At 41.9% G+C, this 18,336-nt stretch overlaps 1 protein-coding gene across 1 annotated transcript; it reads left to right on the top strand.

Moving 5' to 3' along the window:
* The first annotated feature begins 748 nt into the window (after positions 1-748).
* LOC128490925 (tumor necrosis factor receptor superfamily member 10A-like) lies at positions 749-18,014 on the top strand. The gene is made up of 9 exons (XM_053463073.1): positions 749-787; positions 9,821-9,929; positions 12,849-12,980; positions 13,205-13,319; positions 14,013-14,098; positions 14,604-14,678; positions 16,830-16,849; positions 17,148-17,280; positions 17,623-18,014. Exons 1-9 carry the CDS (start codon positions 764-766, stop codon positions 17,922-17,924), a joined length of 996 nt encoding a protein of 331 aa, XP_053319048.1. The 5' UTR covers positions 749-763; the 3' UTR covers positions 17,925-18,014.
* Positions 18,015-18,336: the final 322 nt, after the last annotated feature.

The following is an 18,336-nucleotide window of genomic DNA, read 5'->3' as shown; positions in this document are numbered from 1 at the left end:
ATTTACACAGAGAACTTAAAACTCATTTTTTCTCTTACATTAAGTCTTGGACAAACTCAAGCGCAATTCAACCGTGTTTTTTTCAACACTTTTTTCAACAATTCCCCAGTTTCATAAACAAGCTGAGCAGCTCTGAGGAAACTCTCCCCCCCTCACAGCAACCTAGCATAAGAAGCAAGTAAAGGAGCAGACCAAACTAACCCCCCCACACACCCGCACGTGAAGGAAACGAGTAGCTCGACAGTCTCACACACACAGACTCAAGCAGGCAGTCACACACACAGAGACTCAGGCAGTCTCTCAGACGGGTTCATTAAGACCAATTATGATGCCAGAAGAGTGTGCACCTCTACCCTGCCTATAAAACTCTCCATACCCACATTGCTCAAATATACTATGCTCTTAGTATACTTACTAAGGTGATATATTAGTCTGTCTCTTTTGATTCTGACCCTTTGCCTGAATTTCGTTTGTGAACCTACACTGCCTGAACGGACCTCTGCTAGTCTTGACCACGATTTTGCTCGATCCCTACCGGCACCTCGCTTCTGGCTCTTACCTACATATCCAGCTTTGCATTCAGGGCTCCATCTACTAAACCCCTAACAAAGATACACGATGTATAGTTATCCCAGTTCTGGACCTTGTGGATATACCCGGCCTTCCCATATACACTGCTGACTGAGGACACAGATTCCTGATGTTCCGCGCTGGGCTCTCCTCTACCTCCCTCCGTTCCAGATCCCTCTGCTCGATTCTCACCATGGCATTGCTTATTTCCCTTCTGGTAAAAAAGTGGGTTATTATAACTCAGTTTCTATAGATAGATAGAAGAAGTGTTAAAGATTTATCGGGTGTAAAAACAAATTGAAAGAAAATGGGAATCACTAGAGCATACCTGGGAACTTTCAGGGCTTTTATCCCAATCTCAAGGTAAAGAGGCAGATTCTTAAGGTCACACGGTCTGGAGGAGCTGACTTCTTCCTATTCTAAACGGCTGTGATCGTCTATAAGACCCCCGGATTTAGCTTTTTTTTATACCAGCAGTCTATGGTTGAAATCTCTGCTTGAAAGCAGATGGCTCAATTAAGCATTTCTTTAAATAATGATGAGGACTGGCAATAGAGCCGTTAGGTTAATATATTTGGCAAGTCACTGCTTTGAAACTTCCAATGTGATATTAAAATGTAAGGTTATTTAAAAAGTTCCCAGGGATAAAACGTGTGAGAAGTGTCCTTAAACTTCCACCCCCACCTTTCCCAGCACATAAACAGCTGAGCACCTCTGAGGAACACCCCCCCTCAGCAACCTAGCACGAGACCAAACGGAACCCCCCCAGATGTGAAGCAAACGAGTAGCTCTACCTTTTTTCCTAATTGTCCCCACATTTTTAGATATTTTTCATACTAAATGATGGTTTATAAACATAATCATTATTTCTAAAGAAAGTCCTACTTGTGCTGTAACAAAATCCCCAATATATAATGGGGGGGCACCAAATGAGTTAGCGGGCAATCAGAGTTGAATAAAGTCGAAAGCACAAAAACCGCTCTGGTGATTTTAGTGCAAACATGGTTAAAAAGTTTAGGCCGCCTATTAGGGGCGGGGACAAGGGCGGAGTCACGTCTATATAAAGCCATTCTAATGAATGTATTACATCAGTTGAGTGTGGAATACGATACACGCCGTGTAGTTATCGCAGTTCTGGACCTTGTGGATATACCCAGCCTTCCCATATACTCCGCTGCCTGTGCTGTACAGAGGACACGGATTGCTGATGTTCCCCGCAGGGGTCTCCTCTACCTCCCTCTGTTCCAGATTCCTCTCCTTCGTTCTCACCATGGCATTGTTTATTTCCCTTCTGGTGAGTGTGTTATAACTCGGTTTCTATCGGTATGTCTTATCCAGGTTTTACATATCGTTCTTAGTATTTAAATCATTTGTAGGTTTGTTTTTTTTTTTCTATATTGTTTTCACAAGTATCTTAAAAAGCAGATTTTTACCTTTTTTTATTTTTTTTTATTTCTGAACTAATTTATGTTTTAAGAGATTTATCGGGTGTAAAAATATTAACCCTTTAATAGTCCATCACAAAGTGTCTATGTAGTGATTATGCCAATTGCTCCAATACTGATCTCTAGGAAACCCAGCGACTTGTCCATTATTTAAAGAAACGCTTAATTAAGTCACCTGCATTCAAGCAGTGTTATCAATCATAAGATACTTTAAGGGACACCTTTAATATTGATTGGATCCTGGACAAAAGTGTTTGCTTGGGGCCCCTCCGCACTTGTTGGCATGCAATCACACCTTCCGCTCCAACACCAAAAAACCCCACAAAAGACGAACAAACTTGCTGCGCTGTCTAGGAGGAGACGTCGGAGTCGGTGCGCTCTTCCCTCAATGTGATTCCTTGTGAGATGCTTTCCTGGAACACTGGAGGGGGAAATACAGATCACATTGTGAGGACAGGTCAGGTTCATGCAGGTTCAAGAGTGCCTGCTTGTGGACAGTCAGGCTAGCCGAGGCTACATCCAACCAGGACCAAACACAGCACATGGTGGAGGTTTGAGGAGCAGCAACTAAGCATAGCCCAAAGTCAATAACCAGAATAGTAATGGATACCTGGGTACCGAATGAGAAAATGGAAACATTAACCGAGCTCAGAACCAAGAGTCGAAAACCAGAATACAAATCACAGATGCAACCACCAGCAAAATAATGCTCCCAATAAATGTTTTTTATTTATACTTCATTTTTCCCTTAATTATATTTTTTATGGTTTTTTTGGGGGGACAAAAAAAAGATTATCCCTCTTCTCCTGATCTGTCTGTGATCAGCACAATTACACACAATCTGTCGGTAGGAAGGCTGGCTTCTGCCGACAGGAAATTCCAGGCTGTCGATTAACATAAGTCAGAAATTGAATGTACTTGGCATGGGTTTTAAGGACACCCCATTATGTCCTAAGGGGACGACCAGATCAAGAAAGAAAATGGCACAATAGTTTTAATGGAACACTGGTGATAAAAATGGTGGATATTGCCCATTAATGATATGTATACTAAAATATATTCAATATTTTATTGTGCCTCTTAACCCCTTAAGGACAATGGGCGGTCCCAAAACCCATTGAAAACAATGTAATTTGACATTAAGGGGTTAATGTGAAACAGAACTGGAAATCCCAGCGCCAGGCTGGAGGTATGACAAGAATGACTTTGTTTCCTGAATGATTCGGGTTTCTCAAATAATGGAATGCTGGTGCTACACGCCTTTTGACTTTCTTTCATACCTAAAGTGACATATTGATCTTTGTATAAATATGTACTCAAGCAATTTTGTAAATAAAGTCTGCAACCCTGGTGAACGAGGGTCTGCATAATGGGATATTTGGTATGTGGAGGGACAAACCGATCTAGGTTTAAAAAGGAAAAAAAAAATGTGACCCCCATATGATCGTTCCTCTACCAGTGCTTTCACTTTTGTTACAACATGTGATTTTTATTTGCTTTTTTTTTTTTTTTTATTGCCACTAGATGCCACGATAAAGTCATGTCCTAGGGAGATTTGTCACTGCTTACTAATAAAATCATGTGTCGGGGTAGAAGATTCCAGAGGCAGGTTTCAAAGAACTTTGGTGTGTTATCTGAAGCTTCTTTGTTATTTTTTTTTTTTTTTTTTTGGGGGGGGGGCAATGACGTGTGTGGCGGGAGGTGTAGCCCTTAACCCCTTAATGACAAAGCCCGTACATACATTAAAAAAATATCGTAACATGTAAATTTTCAATAAGCAAGTCCTACAATTCTTTATCTTCACAAAAATTCCAACATGGAAAGAGTTAACATATTGGCATTACAAATGCCCATAGGGTGTCTAGTTGTATGATTTGATGGGGTAAATTGAATTGGCCGGGTTCAAAGATATCCCAAATATGGGACATGGGGGCAGTAGGATCAGATGTCTAAATGGCAAAAAAAATACACACCTCACAAAGGTGGCCTTTTACCTCCCAAATAACCCAACAAACCCATGCATGGGGGGGGGGTATCACTGCGCTCAGGAGATGTCACTGAACACATATTGGGGTGTTTGACATGGACATATACCAGGAGCGATACATTTGTACCTGAAGTACGTGTGTGGGGAAAAAATACCAAAAAGTTTTTACTACCATAAAGTTTCACAAAGGCTGGTGATAAAATTAGTGCATGGAAAGGGTTAAAACACCAGCATTTCAGATACCTTGGGGTGTCTAGTTTTTAAAAATATATGATTTGATGGGGTAAATTGCATTGGCCGGCTTCGAAAGATACCCGAAATGGCACAAATGGGGGAAGAATTACCAGATTTGGAAAAATGGTTTTGAAATAGCAAACCGCTACCTGTACTTATTGCCCCATAACGTGCAGAAAAAAGCAAAAAAACATAAAAACATTGGGTATTTCTAAACTCAGGACAAATAGTAGAATCTATTTAGGAGGCTTTTTCATTAGTTTTTGCAGATGAGTAAAAGTTTTTTGTTTTTAAAAAGTGAGGAAAAATTTTTGTTTTTTTACAAAATACCCATATTTTATCTTTTTTTTTTATATATAGTAAATTAGATGATATGATAAAAATAATGGTATCTAAAGAAAGCCCTGTTTCTCCTGAAAAAGACAATATATAATATGTGTGGGAGCACGAAATGAGAGAAGAAAATCACAGCTAAACAGCAACACTGAAAAATGTTAAAAGAGCCATTGTCCCGCAATATACTACGAGTAAAAACCCCTATTGTCCTTAAGGGACATGTATTTAACTTCTGTTACTATTTAGTTTCCCCATCTATTGGGACAGAGGGTTTTGTATCCTTAACCATCACATCATGTAATGGGGTCCACTGTTTGCTTTAAGTTAGTTATCTGTGAAGGTTTCTCAAGGTGAAACGTAAGTGGTTAAAAAAAAAACCTAAAAAATTGGCCTCCCAAAAGGGAAAAATGAACTTCAGCACTGAAAGGGTTAAAATTTACCAGGGACATTTACGGAATATGTGCCATGACTTCCTGCACTCACAGGGTTAAACGGTACAATTTACGGAATATGATGAATCTTCTGTGCGGTGGAAAGAATATTCCTTTTATTGGGTGCTGGAGCTCTAGATTATACATTACCCACCTTCGCAAGTTAAGTTTCACCAATAAACTCGTCTCGGGACGGTCACGCTTGGGCTTGGATTTGGACCGTATCTCCAAAGTGCATGATAATACGTTTATAGCGTTTCCTGGAACTCCCAAACCTTTCTGATATACATGGTTGCCATGGCAACGCTGTACACATAAGAACTGTTTGTCACAAGACTGTGTTGCAAAAAAAAAAAAAAATAGTTCAGATTTGGTCAGATTACGCAGACTACTTTTATTAAGAGGTGGGGGGGGCAGTGGTACCAAGGCACTTGGTAAGCAAGGTGTCCAGTGGGGCCATGTAACTTGGTGTTGGGTAGTAGTGGTGAGGTAGCTTGCACAGAGATTTCAAGCGGCACTGAAAACGGGCCAATAAAGTCATTTTAACATGTGCATGCTTCTGTTTGATGGAGTATGATGTAAAGGGGAATGTGTGTGGTGTTAGAATGTACCTTGGTGTGTGTTGGCGTTACTCTGCATGTAAGTGATGGGGGGGTTTCTGCATCCATGCACTTATACCCCAACCTCACCCCTGTATACTAAGAATGTGCCCTTTGACCCTGAGACTGGAGTTCTCAGGTTAGTTAATGTGCAATGACTTTAAGTTTTGCAATGAATTGTGCAGGACAAAGTCTGCCCCTCTTTCTCACTTGGTTTCCCCCTCGTAATGCTTAGTGATGGTACAAAATGACTCTCCAAATCTGGTTGAAATAGTCCTGACATTTACACTGATTACGTGTCTATCTGGTTATGCAGTATGTCTACGCCATCCATAAGTTATTTTTATTTTTTTCTTGCTTGTCTGCTTTTAAAATGCTGGCAAGGAAAAAAAATGAAGGGGACTTCTAATTCCTGTGTGACAAGAATGAATGCCCCAGGAGGGGGATTGGTCGTTGTGACGTTATTGAATCTGCGCAGATAAAATACACAAAACCAACAGAATTTGGAAACTAATGTAAACCCATATAAAATTATACTCCATGTAATCTGTAAATTCCCGAGCAGGTTTAAAATGTGTTACATGTTGCAGATAAATACTTTTATACTTTATAACTTGGCAGCTGATTCGAATATGAGTCGCCATGAGTTTGAGATTAAATCTGATTGAATTCAAAGAGCCCGGCTTTAAATGCTCTTCGTAAAACTATGGAAGAGCTTTGCAAGATAAATAAGAATTAGTACCCTATCTGTCGCAACCTCGGCCCCCAAGAACGTTTGGCCTTAAAACTTCAAGCTCAAATTCACAATTGGTTATCAAAAACTCGGAACTAAGGTGGAGCAGTGGTTGTGAAGGATAGGTAGTATTATCTTAGTGAAGCACAGCGCCAATTTGAGGATCCATTCTATACTGAATTACATTCTAATCTTACATTAGTATTTTGGGGAAAAAACCCTTCGATCACAGGTGGATGATGGGCGCGGGATCATCCAGTTACTTTTACCACTTGTTCACAAGGTGCTGCGTAATCCCCCTTCCAATATTTACTCTAAGATACTAAAACTGGGGTGGAGATTTTCCAGCCGCAGAGATATAACATTAGGCAATATTCTGGCACCTAGTAGGCTACCTGCCCCTACGTTGGGCAAACATCTCCCTGGATTAAGAGTGTGGCTCATTTCAATTGTGGGCGTTGGTGATCTGATGTAACTAAACAACATTTGGCCGTTTGCAGTGGCGACTCTAGGAACAATATATGGGGGGGGCACATAAGATACCACAGTCAAAACTGGGGGGGCAGTTTTGCAGTGTGCAATGGTACCTTTTTTTTTTATTGGATTAACGCAATAGTTGGACAAGCTTTCAAAGGTTGTCCTCTCCTCCTCAGGTATTGCTTCAGACCTGAGAATGGGAGTAAAACTCTTAAATGTTTACACTGCCCTTATTCACACTGGTTCATAAACACATATACACATACACTGCCCTTTACACAAGCCTATCCATATACACACCAGCTTACAAACCCTCAAATACGTACACTGCTTTTACAAACACCTGCCCACACACACACACACTTACACCCTTTTCTGCCAATCTCTTGCTTTAGTGCTCCCTAATGGCTATTGATGCAGAGCCCTGGGAAAGGATATCATATACCCCGCGCTCTGCAACAACTGCCGGCGTGTAGTGATTAGGGAGCATGGAAGCCGAGGTCTGAAGTGACAGGACTTGCTCTTCCTAATGTTGGGCCGGTTAGAAGGGGATTGTGATCTCCCCAACCAGCCCTGTTCATTGGGCGGCCGCTGAGAAGGGCTGGTTGAGGAGATCACAATCTTGCAGCTGCCTCAGCTAGGCTCTGAAGACCGGCCCAGGGAAGTCGGCCTCTCCGCTCACACCTTCCCCTATAGATGGGCTATTTTACGGGCTTTGCTGGCAGCAATGTGATTTACCGCGGGGCTCTTGGGCAACTGCCCAGTGTGCCCATGCATTTAGATAGCACTGTGCCATTTGGTACTGCAGCTGGGGGGGGTCCAAATTCTGCGTGTGTGTCGGGGGGGTTAAGGAAAAATCTAGGGGGGGCAATTGCCCCACTGTAGCAACGCCCATGGCCAGAAATATCCTGAAGCCCACATCTAAACTGCAAACTGTAAATGGTAAATTGCATTGTTTGTGAAAGCAGTAGCGCCTGATTGTAAAACATTTGTCATACGACTTGTAAAAAGAAACCTGAAGCGTTTGTATCGTGCAAGGTTTTGATTTCTGTAAACACGTCATTGTGTCTGTCCCAATACGTTGTTACAATCTTTTACGTTCTTGTTAGTTAGTTACATCTCTTATGTTCTTGTTACCATACATTTTTCATATGCTTCGTCACAGTATTATTTGGGTTATGTGGAGTTAAACAACTTACCCTAGACGAAGGTGTGTCGGCACCTGGAAACCTCTAATTTCCCCAAAATAGATACCCATTTCCGGCTTTAGTAAGGTGTGCGTGTGTTGCAATCACGTTATTAGGTCAGCTACCTTTTGTCTCTATGTTCAAATACCATATTATAATACCTGATTAGAAGACATCCCCCCACAACATTTGAATATTAATTTCGGGGGGGGGGGGAGCCTGAATATAAGACTACCCTTTAACATAAGTTTTACTTGTAAATATTAATTCACATGTAAACTATTTTTTCATATTTAGTAAAAAAACTATGATTGAGAAAAATGCATTTCTTGTGTTTATTTGCCAACTTGCCCCACTGCTTGCTAGTCTGTCCCCCAGATATGCCTTATACCCCCGACTTACCGATGCATGCCTAGACTTGTCCCCCGTGCTCCAGACTCCCTGGTGTCAAGTGGGGACAGCCGGTGGACGTCTGTGTGATGCGCACAGACAACCTCCGTTGCTACTCGGGACTTCCCTCGGGACTTGTATGACTGAGAAGCAGAAGATCACGTCAGAGGCAGGCGCTCCGTCATAGAAGCCACGTCAGAAGCGCTGGCAGCAGCTGAGGTTGTCTGCGTGAGAGGAGGATCCCCTGCAACACTGTGTGGTGCATCTGGATCTTAGCCTTGTAGCCAGACCTCTTTTTGAGGTTCCATTATAAGATGACCTTGAATATAAGACGAGGGGTATTTTTCAGAGCATTTGCTCTGTGGGGAAAAAAAACTTGTCTTAAAATTGAGCAAATACGGTACTTTCATAGTGTATGTTAATTGCAACACTACTTCTGTTGTTTACCTCACTACCTGTGACTGCTGCCAAAAGCGGGGGTTGCACAAGCAAAACCTGAGCCTAATACTATAAAACCAGGTGGCTTGTACTTTAGTAGTCCTATGGAAGGCACTAAGCCTTTCAAATGTCAAAGTTTAGAGGTGGCGATATGATGAGACTACTCTGCCAAAGGGAGACTTTTTGGACTTTTGAGTTAAGCACCCGTGTACCAGCAGGAATAAACTCTGAATGGGATGTAGGTAATTTCTATTAATAGCTCATTGATATATAGGGTTTTGTAATGGCTGTTAAACTATTTTGTCGTTTTACTTTGTATTGCCCATAAATGGGAACTATAATTACCAGTATGGGTAATTAAATGCTACCCCCCCCCCTTTTCCTTTTGTGCGTTTTTATTTTCTTTTTCTTTCTTTCTATTGGAACCCCACAGATTGATATATTCTTGTTTTATATATGATGGTATAAAAAGGTCCTCGATGATTGTTCAATGTGGTATAGTGGCCCAGTCTATACACCCCTCCCCTCATTAATACCACCTGGAGGGGGTGGGTGTGCACCCCTATAACTAAGTCCAGCAATTTGGACAAAATACATCAGTGACCACTACTCCATGTAGGAGTTTTAATAATTTTTTTTAAAACTTGCAATTAGAAATAAAAGGCACAGTTTTACTGTTGGGGATAATCCCTGTCACTGTCCTTATCTGCGACCGGTAACACATTTTAAGCCTATTTGGGATTTTTTTTTCTTTTTTCTTCTTCCTTCCAGAAGGCAATTACGGTACTATTTCAGGGGAGTTGCTACACGCTATTGTATTAATCTGTCTGGGTAAATAAGATACTTAATTTTATAACGGGCGGTAAATGGTCCATGACATACTTTAACAAAATGACCCTGCATGGGCCAGGCAGGGTTTATAAATTGTAAGCTTGTGGGCTACACTGTAACTGTTCCAAGAGATGTATTCATGATGTTGCTTTCTCTCCCCAGGCAATGCCAGCTATACAAGGTGCCCCCCAAAGACCCGAAAGAGATACCAAAAACTATTTGGATGATTTCTACATGAATGGGCAGATCCGATGCCAGAGGTGCCCACCAGGTAACCACTAGTGATGGCCAGATATCTGAACAGGGAGCAACAGACAGGAAAATATTCAAAGAAATGTGAAGAACCTAAAATCACGTGTTATGTGTTAAAGTGAATAAGTGACAAAAGATTATATATTATTCCCCAAATAGGACCGCAGCTACCCACAAAAAAACACTCTTCCTCAAAGTGTAAAAATACCACCAAACAAAAGAAGTATGGGGCGCAGATGCATATAAGGGAAAAAACAATTAAAGTGAAATATAATAATATCTTTAATAATAAAATATATATAAAACAAAATGAGAAAGTGCAATATGCAGGTAAAGAGTCAATTGACCAGCAAGATGTAACTTACATTTGGTCCATGCATCCAAAGTGCATAATGCGTAAATATAGAAAAACCACCAATGGTGGAATATGGGCAAAGTTCAGATCAATCCTTCCAGATCCTTCCAAACGCGTTTCGCCGACTTGGCTTCTTCAGTAGAAGTATGCTCTGTCCGGTAAGTGGTTTCCTTCTGTTTTCGTGTTGTTTTTGTAGTTACTACAAAAACAACACGAAAACAGAAGGAAACCACTTACCGGACAGAGCATACTTCTACTGACATTTACGCATTATGCACTTTGGATGCATGGACCAAATGTAAGTTACATCTTGCTGGTCAATTGACTCTTTACCTGCATATTGCACTTTCTCATTTTGTTTTATATATATTTTATTATTAAAGATATTATTATATTTCACTTTAATTGTTGTTTCCCTTATATGCATCTGCGCCCCATACTTCTTTTGTTTGGAGGAAAATATTCAAAAAATATTAAAATGCAAAATAGTTAAAGAATAAATAAAAATGTCACACATGAAAAACAATAAAGATTCCAGTGATGTCACCATGACATCAAGGAAACCACCCAGTTCCAAGAAAATGTTAAATAAAAAGAAAAATAGGTGCTCAAACACCTTGTGCAGTCCCTTTTAGAAATATACATTTAACAAAAAAAAAACCCCACAAACCTTCTTGCCTCTAAAGCACAAAAAATAGGAAATAAATGGTGTACAATGTAAGGGGGCATAAAACATTGGGTGTTCCTAAACTCAGGACAAATATTAGAATCTACTTAGCCGTGGATACAGTAAATAAGAGAGAAGAAAATTACAGCTAATAAATACTGCAGTGTTTGGTCTGCAGTATTTGGTCACAAATCTTCTTTAAAAGGTCTGGTCCTTAAGGGGTTAATGAAGTGTGCACAGTTCCTGGCAGCGCAATAGGCCGCCAGGAGAGCTTGTTGGGGGTGAGAACTTTCTTACGTGGTCCTGACAATACCTCACCCGCACACTTATATCTGTACAGGAAGCCAAGCCAAACATTATCCCCCCTACATATATACAGCATGCCAACACAGGAAGCTACCCCGCCCTCGCATATATACATCTGCACAGGAAATGATCCTCCTACATATATACAGTACGCCAGCACAGGAAGCTACCCTGTCCTCGCATATATACATCTGCACAGGAAATTATACCCCTACATATATACAGCATGCCAACACAGGAAGCTACCCCACCCTCGCATATATACATCTGCACAGGAAATTATCCCCCTACATATACACAGCATGCCAACACAGGAAGCTACCCCACCCTCACATATATACACCTGCACAGGAAATTATCCCCTACATATATACAGCATGCTAGCCCAGGAAGCTACCCCACCCTTGCATATATACATCTGCACAGGAAATTATCCCCCTACATATATACAGCATGCTAGCACAGGAAGCTACCCCACCCTCGCATATATACATCTGCACAGGAAATGACCCCCCCTACATATATATACAGCATGCCAGCACAGGAAGCTACCCCACCCTCTCATATATATATACATCTGCACAGGAAGTAATCCCCCCTACATACAGTATGCCAGCACAGGAAGCTACCTCACGCTCTCATATATACACCTGCACAGGAAATAATCCCCCTACATACTGTATGCCACCACAGGAAGCTACCCCATCCTCGCATATATACATCTGCACAGGAAATGATCCCCCTACATATATACAGTACGCCAGCACAGGAAGCTACCCTGTCCTCGCATATATACATCTGCACAGGAAATTATCCCCCTACATATATACAGCATGCCAACACAGGAAGCTACCCCACCCTTGCATATATACATCTGCACAGGAAATTATCCCCCTACATATATACAGCATGCCAGCACAGGAAGCTACACCCCCCTCACATATATACATCTGCACAGGAAATTATCCCCCTACATATATACAGCATGCCAGCACAGGAAGCTACCCCACCCTCGCATTAAAAGGTTTTCAGAAAAAGCTCTGTGCCCCTCACTCTCCATGGCGAGGCCTCTAGCTCGGTCGTGGTGCCTGCATTTCACGCTGAGCGCCGAAGTATGATATCATATACCAGGCGCTCAGCAGTGAAGCCCCGCGGCAGAGCAGTGACAGAGGCCTTGCGCTCCCGCTGCAGGACTTCAGCAAGCTAAGTGATCTATGAAGGGGTAGATAGAGAGGTGGGAGGTTAACAAGCACCATCCATTTAGTATAAAACCTCCATCTGGTATCTCTTTAGCGGTGGAATACTATCCTGTCTATCTGCATAAATTCAGCCCTGCGCCCTCACTGACACCCTCGTTCTTTCCTTTTGTTATCCATGTAAATCCTTTAGATTGTAAGCTCATAAACCCACCATTCTTGCCAGGAACCCTGCGTGAAAGTATCTTAAGGCTGGATGGCAGCTCACAGGCAGGGTTCTCTACTCCGGACGTGTCTATGTATTAATGTGTATTCGTTATGTATGTATGTATTTAACCACCCATTTAGATTGTACAGCGCAGCGTAACGTAGGGGTGCTTCATAGACAAATAACGTATTACTGTCTAATTTCAGGCTTCCATGTTGATGAACATTGCACCGCTCCTGATACCAAAGGAACCTGTTTTCCTTGTGAGTTTGGCTCAACGTTCAGCGCGGGACCCACTGGCCTAGATTACTGCCTCCCATGCACCATGTGCCGAAAAGGTAAGAGCTCGTGTACGGATATCTGCAAGATGAGGATGTAAAGTGTATAGAAGGAGAGAGAAGAGGGACTCAGATAATTACAGGGTAACATCCAGAGACCGAGGAATGCTTTGGCAAGAAGCCATAGTCTAATGTTAGAGAGTCAGAGGCTTAGACGGTAGTGGGCTGCCCACTGGAACAGTAGCGGTAGAGATTAAAGCAAAACATCCATGTATATCTCTCAGACCAGGAAGAGGTGTCGCCGTGTACATGGACAAAAGACCGAGTCTGCAGTTGTAAGAATGGGAAATACTGTCCTCCGGATCTTCCGTGTGAGATGTGCCGAACGTGTACTCCCAGGTAAGGGATTATTATTTTATACAGCTGTACAAAACAGGCAATACCGTATATAACATAGACAAACAGGTGATGAGGGCTCTCCTGGAAATAGGATGGTATAATCCTTTTGAGAATGAGTGTCCAGACATATAATCCATCTAAAACAGTACATACATACATACTGTATATTGTACATATAGCCAATATATATATATATATATATATATATATATATATATATATATATATATATATATATATATATGTGTGTGTGTATATATATATATATATATATATATATATATATATATATATATATGTATTAAAAAAACATACGTCATTTGTAAGTGTTGTCTCCATTTACCCATCGTAAAGTGTTGACATTAAAGAGGATAGTCAAACCTTATGATGCAATTTGAGAAAATGGGCAAATTAGGTAATTTACTTTTATTGCCCGCTTTCAAAGCCACTTGGTCTTAAATATTATTCAGATAAGGGCTTCTGTATTAAAGGTTTCTGAACCACATGTTTTAAATTGATAGTATGTGAAGGTCGCCAGCATGCCAGCCAGCCTACTGCCATGTCAATGTCCATTGTTGGCGTACCATTCGCTTTGCATGTGCCTCAAACTCACTTGAAGCGTGTAATGTAGGGGGGTGTGTGGGTTCTTAATACAATTCTCTGCTGTTTTTTTTTTGTTTTTTTTTCTCTCAGTTGCCAGCCAGGGTTGGTCTTGAAGCATCCGTGTAACGCAACAGCAGATATTCTATGTGAACCTCCCTCATCTAACAGCTTATACAGTGAGTATTTCTTACAAATCATCAAGGACATAGAAAGAGCTGCCAGCTTCCACTCGGGTGGGGAATTCTACCTACAAACAGAATATGATGGCAGAAAACCATTTGGCCCAACTAGTCTGCCCATTTTTCCAGGTGAAGAGACTCGGCCCTCATTTGGCCCTCGGTCTTGTCTTAGATTTAGGATAGATTAATGCATGTTTAAATTCCATCAGTGCATTAACAACTCTGCTGGGAGACTACACCGCTTATCTATAAATACACTCTGTAAAGTAAAACATTTCTCCTCCTTTGAAATAAAATTCCCTCCTGTATTCTGTCAAATCCTCTTACGTATTTAAATGTTTCTAGGAAAACATTTGCCTAAATGTATGCTTGACCCACAAGTCTTTTATAGAGTGCGTGGTAGTTTATATTCGCTAGATAAACTGCATAGAAGGAGCACATAAGGCTCCATCCAGAGGAAAAATGCAGCCGTTAAAATAATTTCTTATCTTTTTTTTGTCAGTTTATGTCATTGTTGGGGTGACAGTCGTCGTAGTCATCCTCGTTCTGCTGGGGTTAATGTATTGGAAAAGAGAAGGTAAGGAACAATCACTTGGATGGCCATTTGTATATAATAAATATTATTGAAATATCTGTACCATAAGGTAACTATGTCATGCTGCACGTTGAGTCTGTAAAGGAGCTTTGATATCCTTTGTTATTGTTTTATAACTTTGGTTAGCTAATAAAAAATGGGTTAGCAACACTTTCAGCAGGGTTGAGCTCTAACACCATACACTTGCACATATCTCCACTTCACACCTTGTGACATGCGGCCCGTTCCACAGCTGGGTCATGTATTGCATGTTGGCAATCTCGTCCCCTTCCTCTCTCCTTCGTCTCCCCTTCCTCTCCTTTGTCTCCCCTTCCTCTCCTTTGTCTCCCCTTCCTCTCCTTTGTCTCCCCTTCCTCTCCTTTGTCTCCCCTTCCTCTCCTTTGTCTCCCCTTCCTCTCCTTTGTCTCCCCTTCCTCTCCTTTGTCTCCCCTTCCTCTCCTTCGTCTCCCCTTCCTCTCCTTCGTCTCCCCTTCCTCTCCTTCGTCTCCCCTTCCTCTCCTTCGTCTCCCCTTCCTCTCCTTCGTCTCCCCTTCCTCTCCTTCGTCTCCCCTTCCTCTCCTTCGTCTCCCCTTCCTCTCCTTCGTCTCCCCTTCCTCTCCTTCCTTTCCTTCCTCTCCCCTTCCTCCTCCATTGTGTGTTTAAAAGCATTCAACCCGTGGTACCCAAAGACAAGATATGACATTATTTCTGAACAAAACCTTTTTTTCCATCGATTTTATTATTACTTGGTGAGTTATATAACACCATATTCTGTAGCTGCACGCTTGGCAAACTTTACAAGTACATATGGAAATTTCTAAGCCCCTGACCTGCTAGATCTGGTTAGTTCACTAATATGACAATATCCCAGTAAAAGGGATCGCCACAGCATTATAGCTCTGAACATTCTCCAGCAACTGCGTGGTATGTGTCTCAAACAAACACCATGACAGAGAGAGGGAATTTCCGTTTTATTGTAACAAGAACAAAAGTACAAGGAATCCAGCGCAGACGGGGTTAATGTTGTAAATGTTGTAAACGGAATATCTTTGACTACAGAGGCCATTTATCACTCCCATCACTCCTGTGTTCCAATGGCACGTTGTGTTCCCTAATGCAAGTTTAAGTGTAAAAGGCTGATTGTTAGAAAATTACTTTGCAATTATGTTACAGCCAGAAATGTCCTTGTTCGTTCGTCCATGAAAACAGCTAAGTGTCCCCAAATATTTGAAGGGTAGTCTATATATTATATATCTGTATGTATATTTGTGTGTGTGTGTTTCTACACAGGAAGGCAGTGGGGTTAGGATACAGATCCCCCGCAGCGGTGCAGGGGACCCGTATCCTACTCTCGGATGTGCTCAGACAGCCTCCCCTGCCAGCACTTCCCACGGAGGGAGTGCCGGCACAGGAGGTTGTCTAACCGCATCGTGCAGACGTTACCGGCAGCAGCGATGCGGGTAAACAGCCTCCGCTGCCGGCACGTCTGCTCGATGTGCTTTAACAATCTCCCTTGCCGGGAATTTCCACGCGGGGAGTCCCGGCAAGGGAGATTTTAAAGCACATCTTGTAGACGTGCCGGCAGCGGAGGTTGTTTCTGCTCGCATCGCCGCTGCTGGTGAATGTCTGCGTGAACAATCTTCCTTGCCGGTACTTCCCACGGCGGAAGTGCCGGCACCGGAAGTTGAATAAGAGTCTGCACCGGTAAGTCTGGTGTGGGGGGGGGACATCTTGGGGACAGAGTGGCAGCATATCTCGGGGGGGGGGGGGGCGGTAGAAACCTTTTCATTAAAAAAAAGCACCTAACTTTTAGGATGTGGCCTATATGCGGGTGCGGCCTAAATCCGAGCCAATACTGTGTGTGTGTGTGTGTGTGTGTGTGTGTAATATTTCCCAGCTTGTGCTGACATCAGGAGATGGATGGTAATATATTGAAGAATACAGATAAGAGCACAATCTTTGCACAGCTGGAATTTATCTGCCACTAATACACCCCCACATCATCTACGGCACCATCTCTCCTTCTTTTTTTTAATACTTTGTTTCTCTGCACCCCATTCCCTATAGAGCATAAGCTTATAAAGATATACCTTTGGAATTAATGTATTGTGAGGTAGAAAGTTTAATTTAACATATTTTTTCTTTCTTTTGTAGCTATTTGCTCATTTTTGAAGGTGAGTAACAATCTCTTCAATCTGCTGGGGTTACCATCTGAAAGTCAGCCCATCTTACCCCTGCAGGGCTGCGGACCATTCTTCACTAGTCTGTCAGACCGCATCCACCAAACAAATGCTGACATTGAGTCCTTGGGGGCAGGAAAATATGTTTATCAAGGCCTGAAATGCACATATCTCACTGTTTTTGTGTTTGGTCATAGAGGTAAAGGGTCCAGAGAGTTCTAGTTAAGGCTATTTCCCAAATCGGTCACCTTTGTCTATCACCTTAGTAAGCGTGTAACACGTGTGTTAACAGGATAGAAAAGGCTGGTTCGCTGGCAGAACGTGTCCTGGTGAAGGCCCCGCAAATCCCCTGCTGGCTCGACCAACAGAGCCACCTATTAAGCTGCGGTTCAAAGACGGAACGAAAAGAGAAGAAGAAGAAAACCGTAAGTCCGTGACTCATTGTGGCATCACATAAAGACCCATTTAGCTTTCTACATCTCAACCGTTCCGTTTTCAGGTGGAAAGCACCTGTACAGAGGTTACGCACACACTTTACGGGACTACATAAGAATAAACAAGATGCAGTCTAACTTATTGTGGGTTTCAGCATGCGCCTTCCTTCTATGCAATGCATATAATTTACCAGACCATTAATTGGTACGCTGAGCCCACTATAGAAAGGCCGGATGGTTCTTATCTGCCGTCAAGTTCTTTTTCTATGTTTCCACGATAGCCAGTATTTCTCCTCATTGAACTAAATCCACACACCCTTTGTTTTTTCACAGTCATGGCAAAAGCGTTCTACATCTTTGTCGAATTTGTCGATTTCGACTACTGGGACAAGTACATGAGACATCTGGGATTAAATGACAACCTGATAAGAGAAGCAGAGTACAGGAACCCACATAACATCACAGAGCAACGCCACGCCATGCTGTATGACTGGTATAGAAGCAAACATTTTGATATAAATGAGCTTCTTGACACACTGCGCTCGATGAACCTGGAAAGATCTGCAAACATTATCGCACAAAAACTTATAGGAGATGGACTGTTTGTGCAAACATCAGAGTGCGTCGAATTGTAAATATGTTCCGTTTGTAAACACTATTTATAAGTATTTATAAAAAAAAAAAAAAAACATCCTATAAAAATAATAAAACATCATCAAGACCCAGTTCATGACTCCATTTAAGTTTGTAATCTGTAACCTCTGAAGTGTGTGTATAGATTTCATTGTGTTTTTGGTTTTATTTTAATCTCCTGTTCCTCCTACTCTGTTAGAATTAAATGCGGTAGTAGAACTATTATTAAACACTCATCTAGATACCAGACAAGCCAGAAGGCTCGTTTTTACCTCAGAAATCTCGTGGTGCTGCCGCAACCGCAAGGGATTCTGGGTAGGCGCATGCAAATAAGGTCAACAATCATCACCTTTTGCCTCTATATCCTTTAGACAAAACTCAGGTAAGAGGTGCAGTAGCCAGATCACCGCTCAT

Source organism: Spea bombifrons, chromosome 4, assembly GCF_027358695.1.
Source record: "Spea bombifrons isolate aSpeBom1 chromosome 4, aSpeBom1.2.pri, whole genome shotgun sequence".
In the NCBI taxonomy this organism is placed as follows: domain Eukaryota; kingdom Metazoa; phylum Chordata; class Amphibia; order Anura; family Pelobatidae; genus Spea; species Spea bombifrons.
This window is presented reverse-complemented; position numbering and strand designations above follow the sequence as displayed.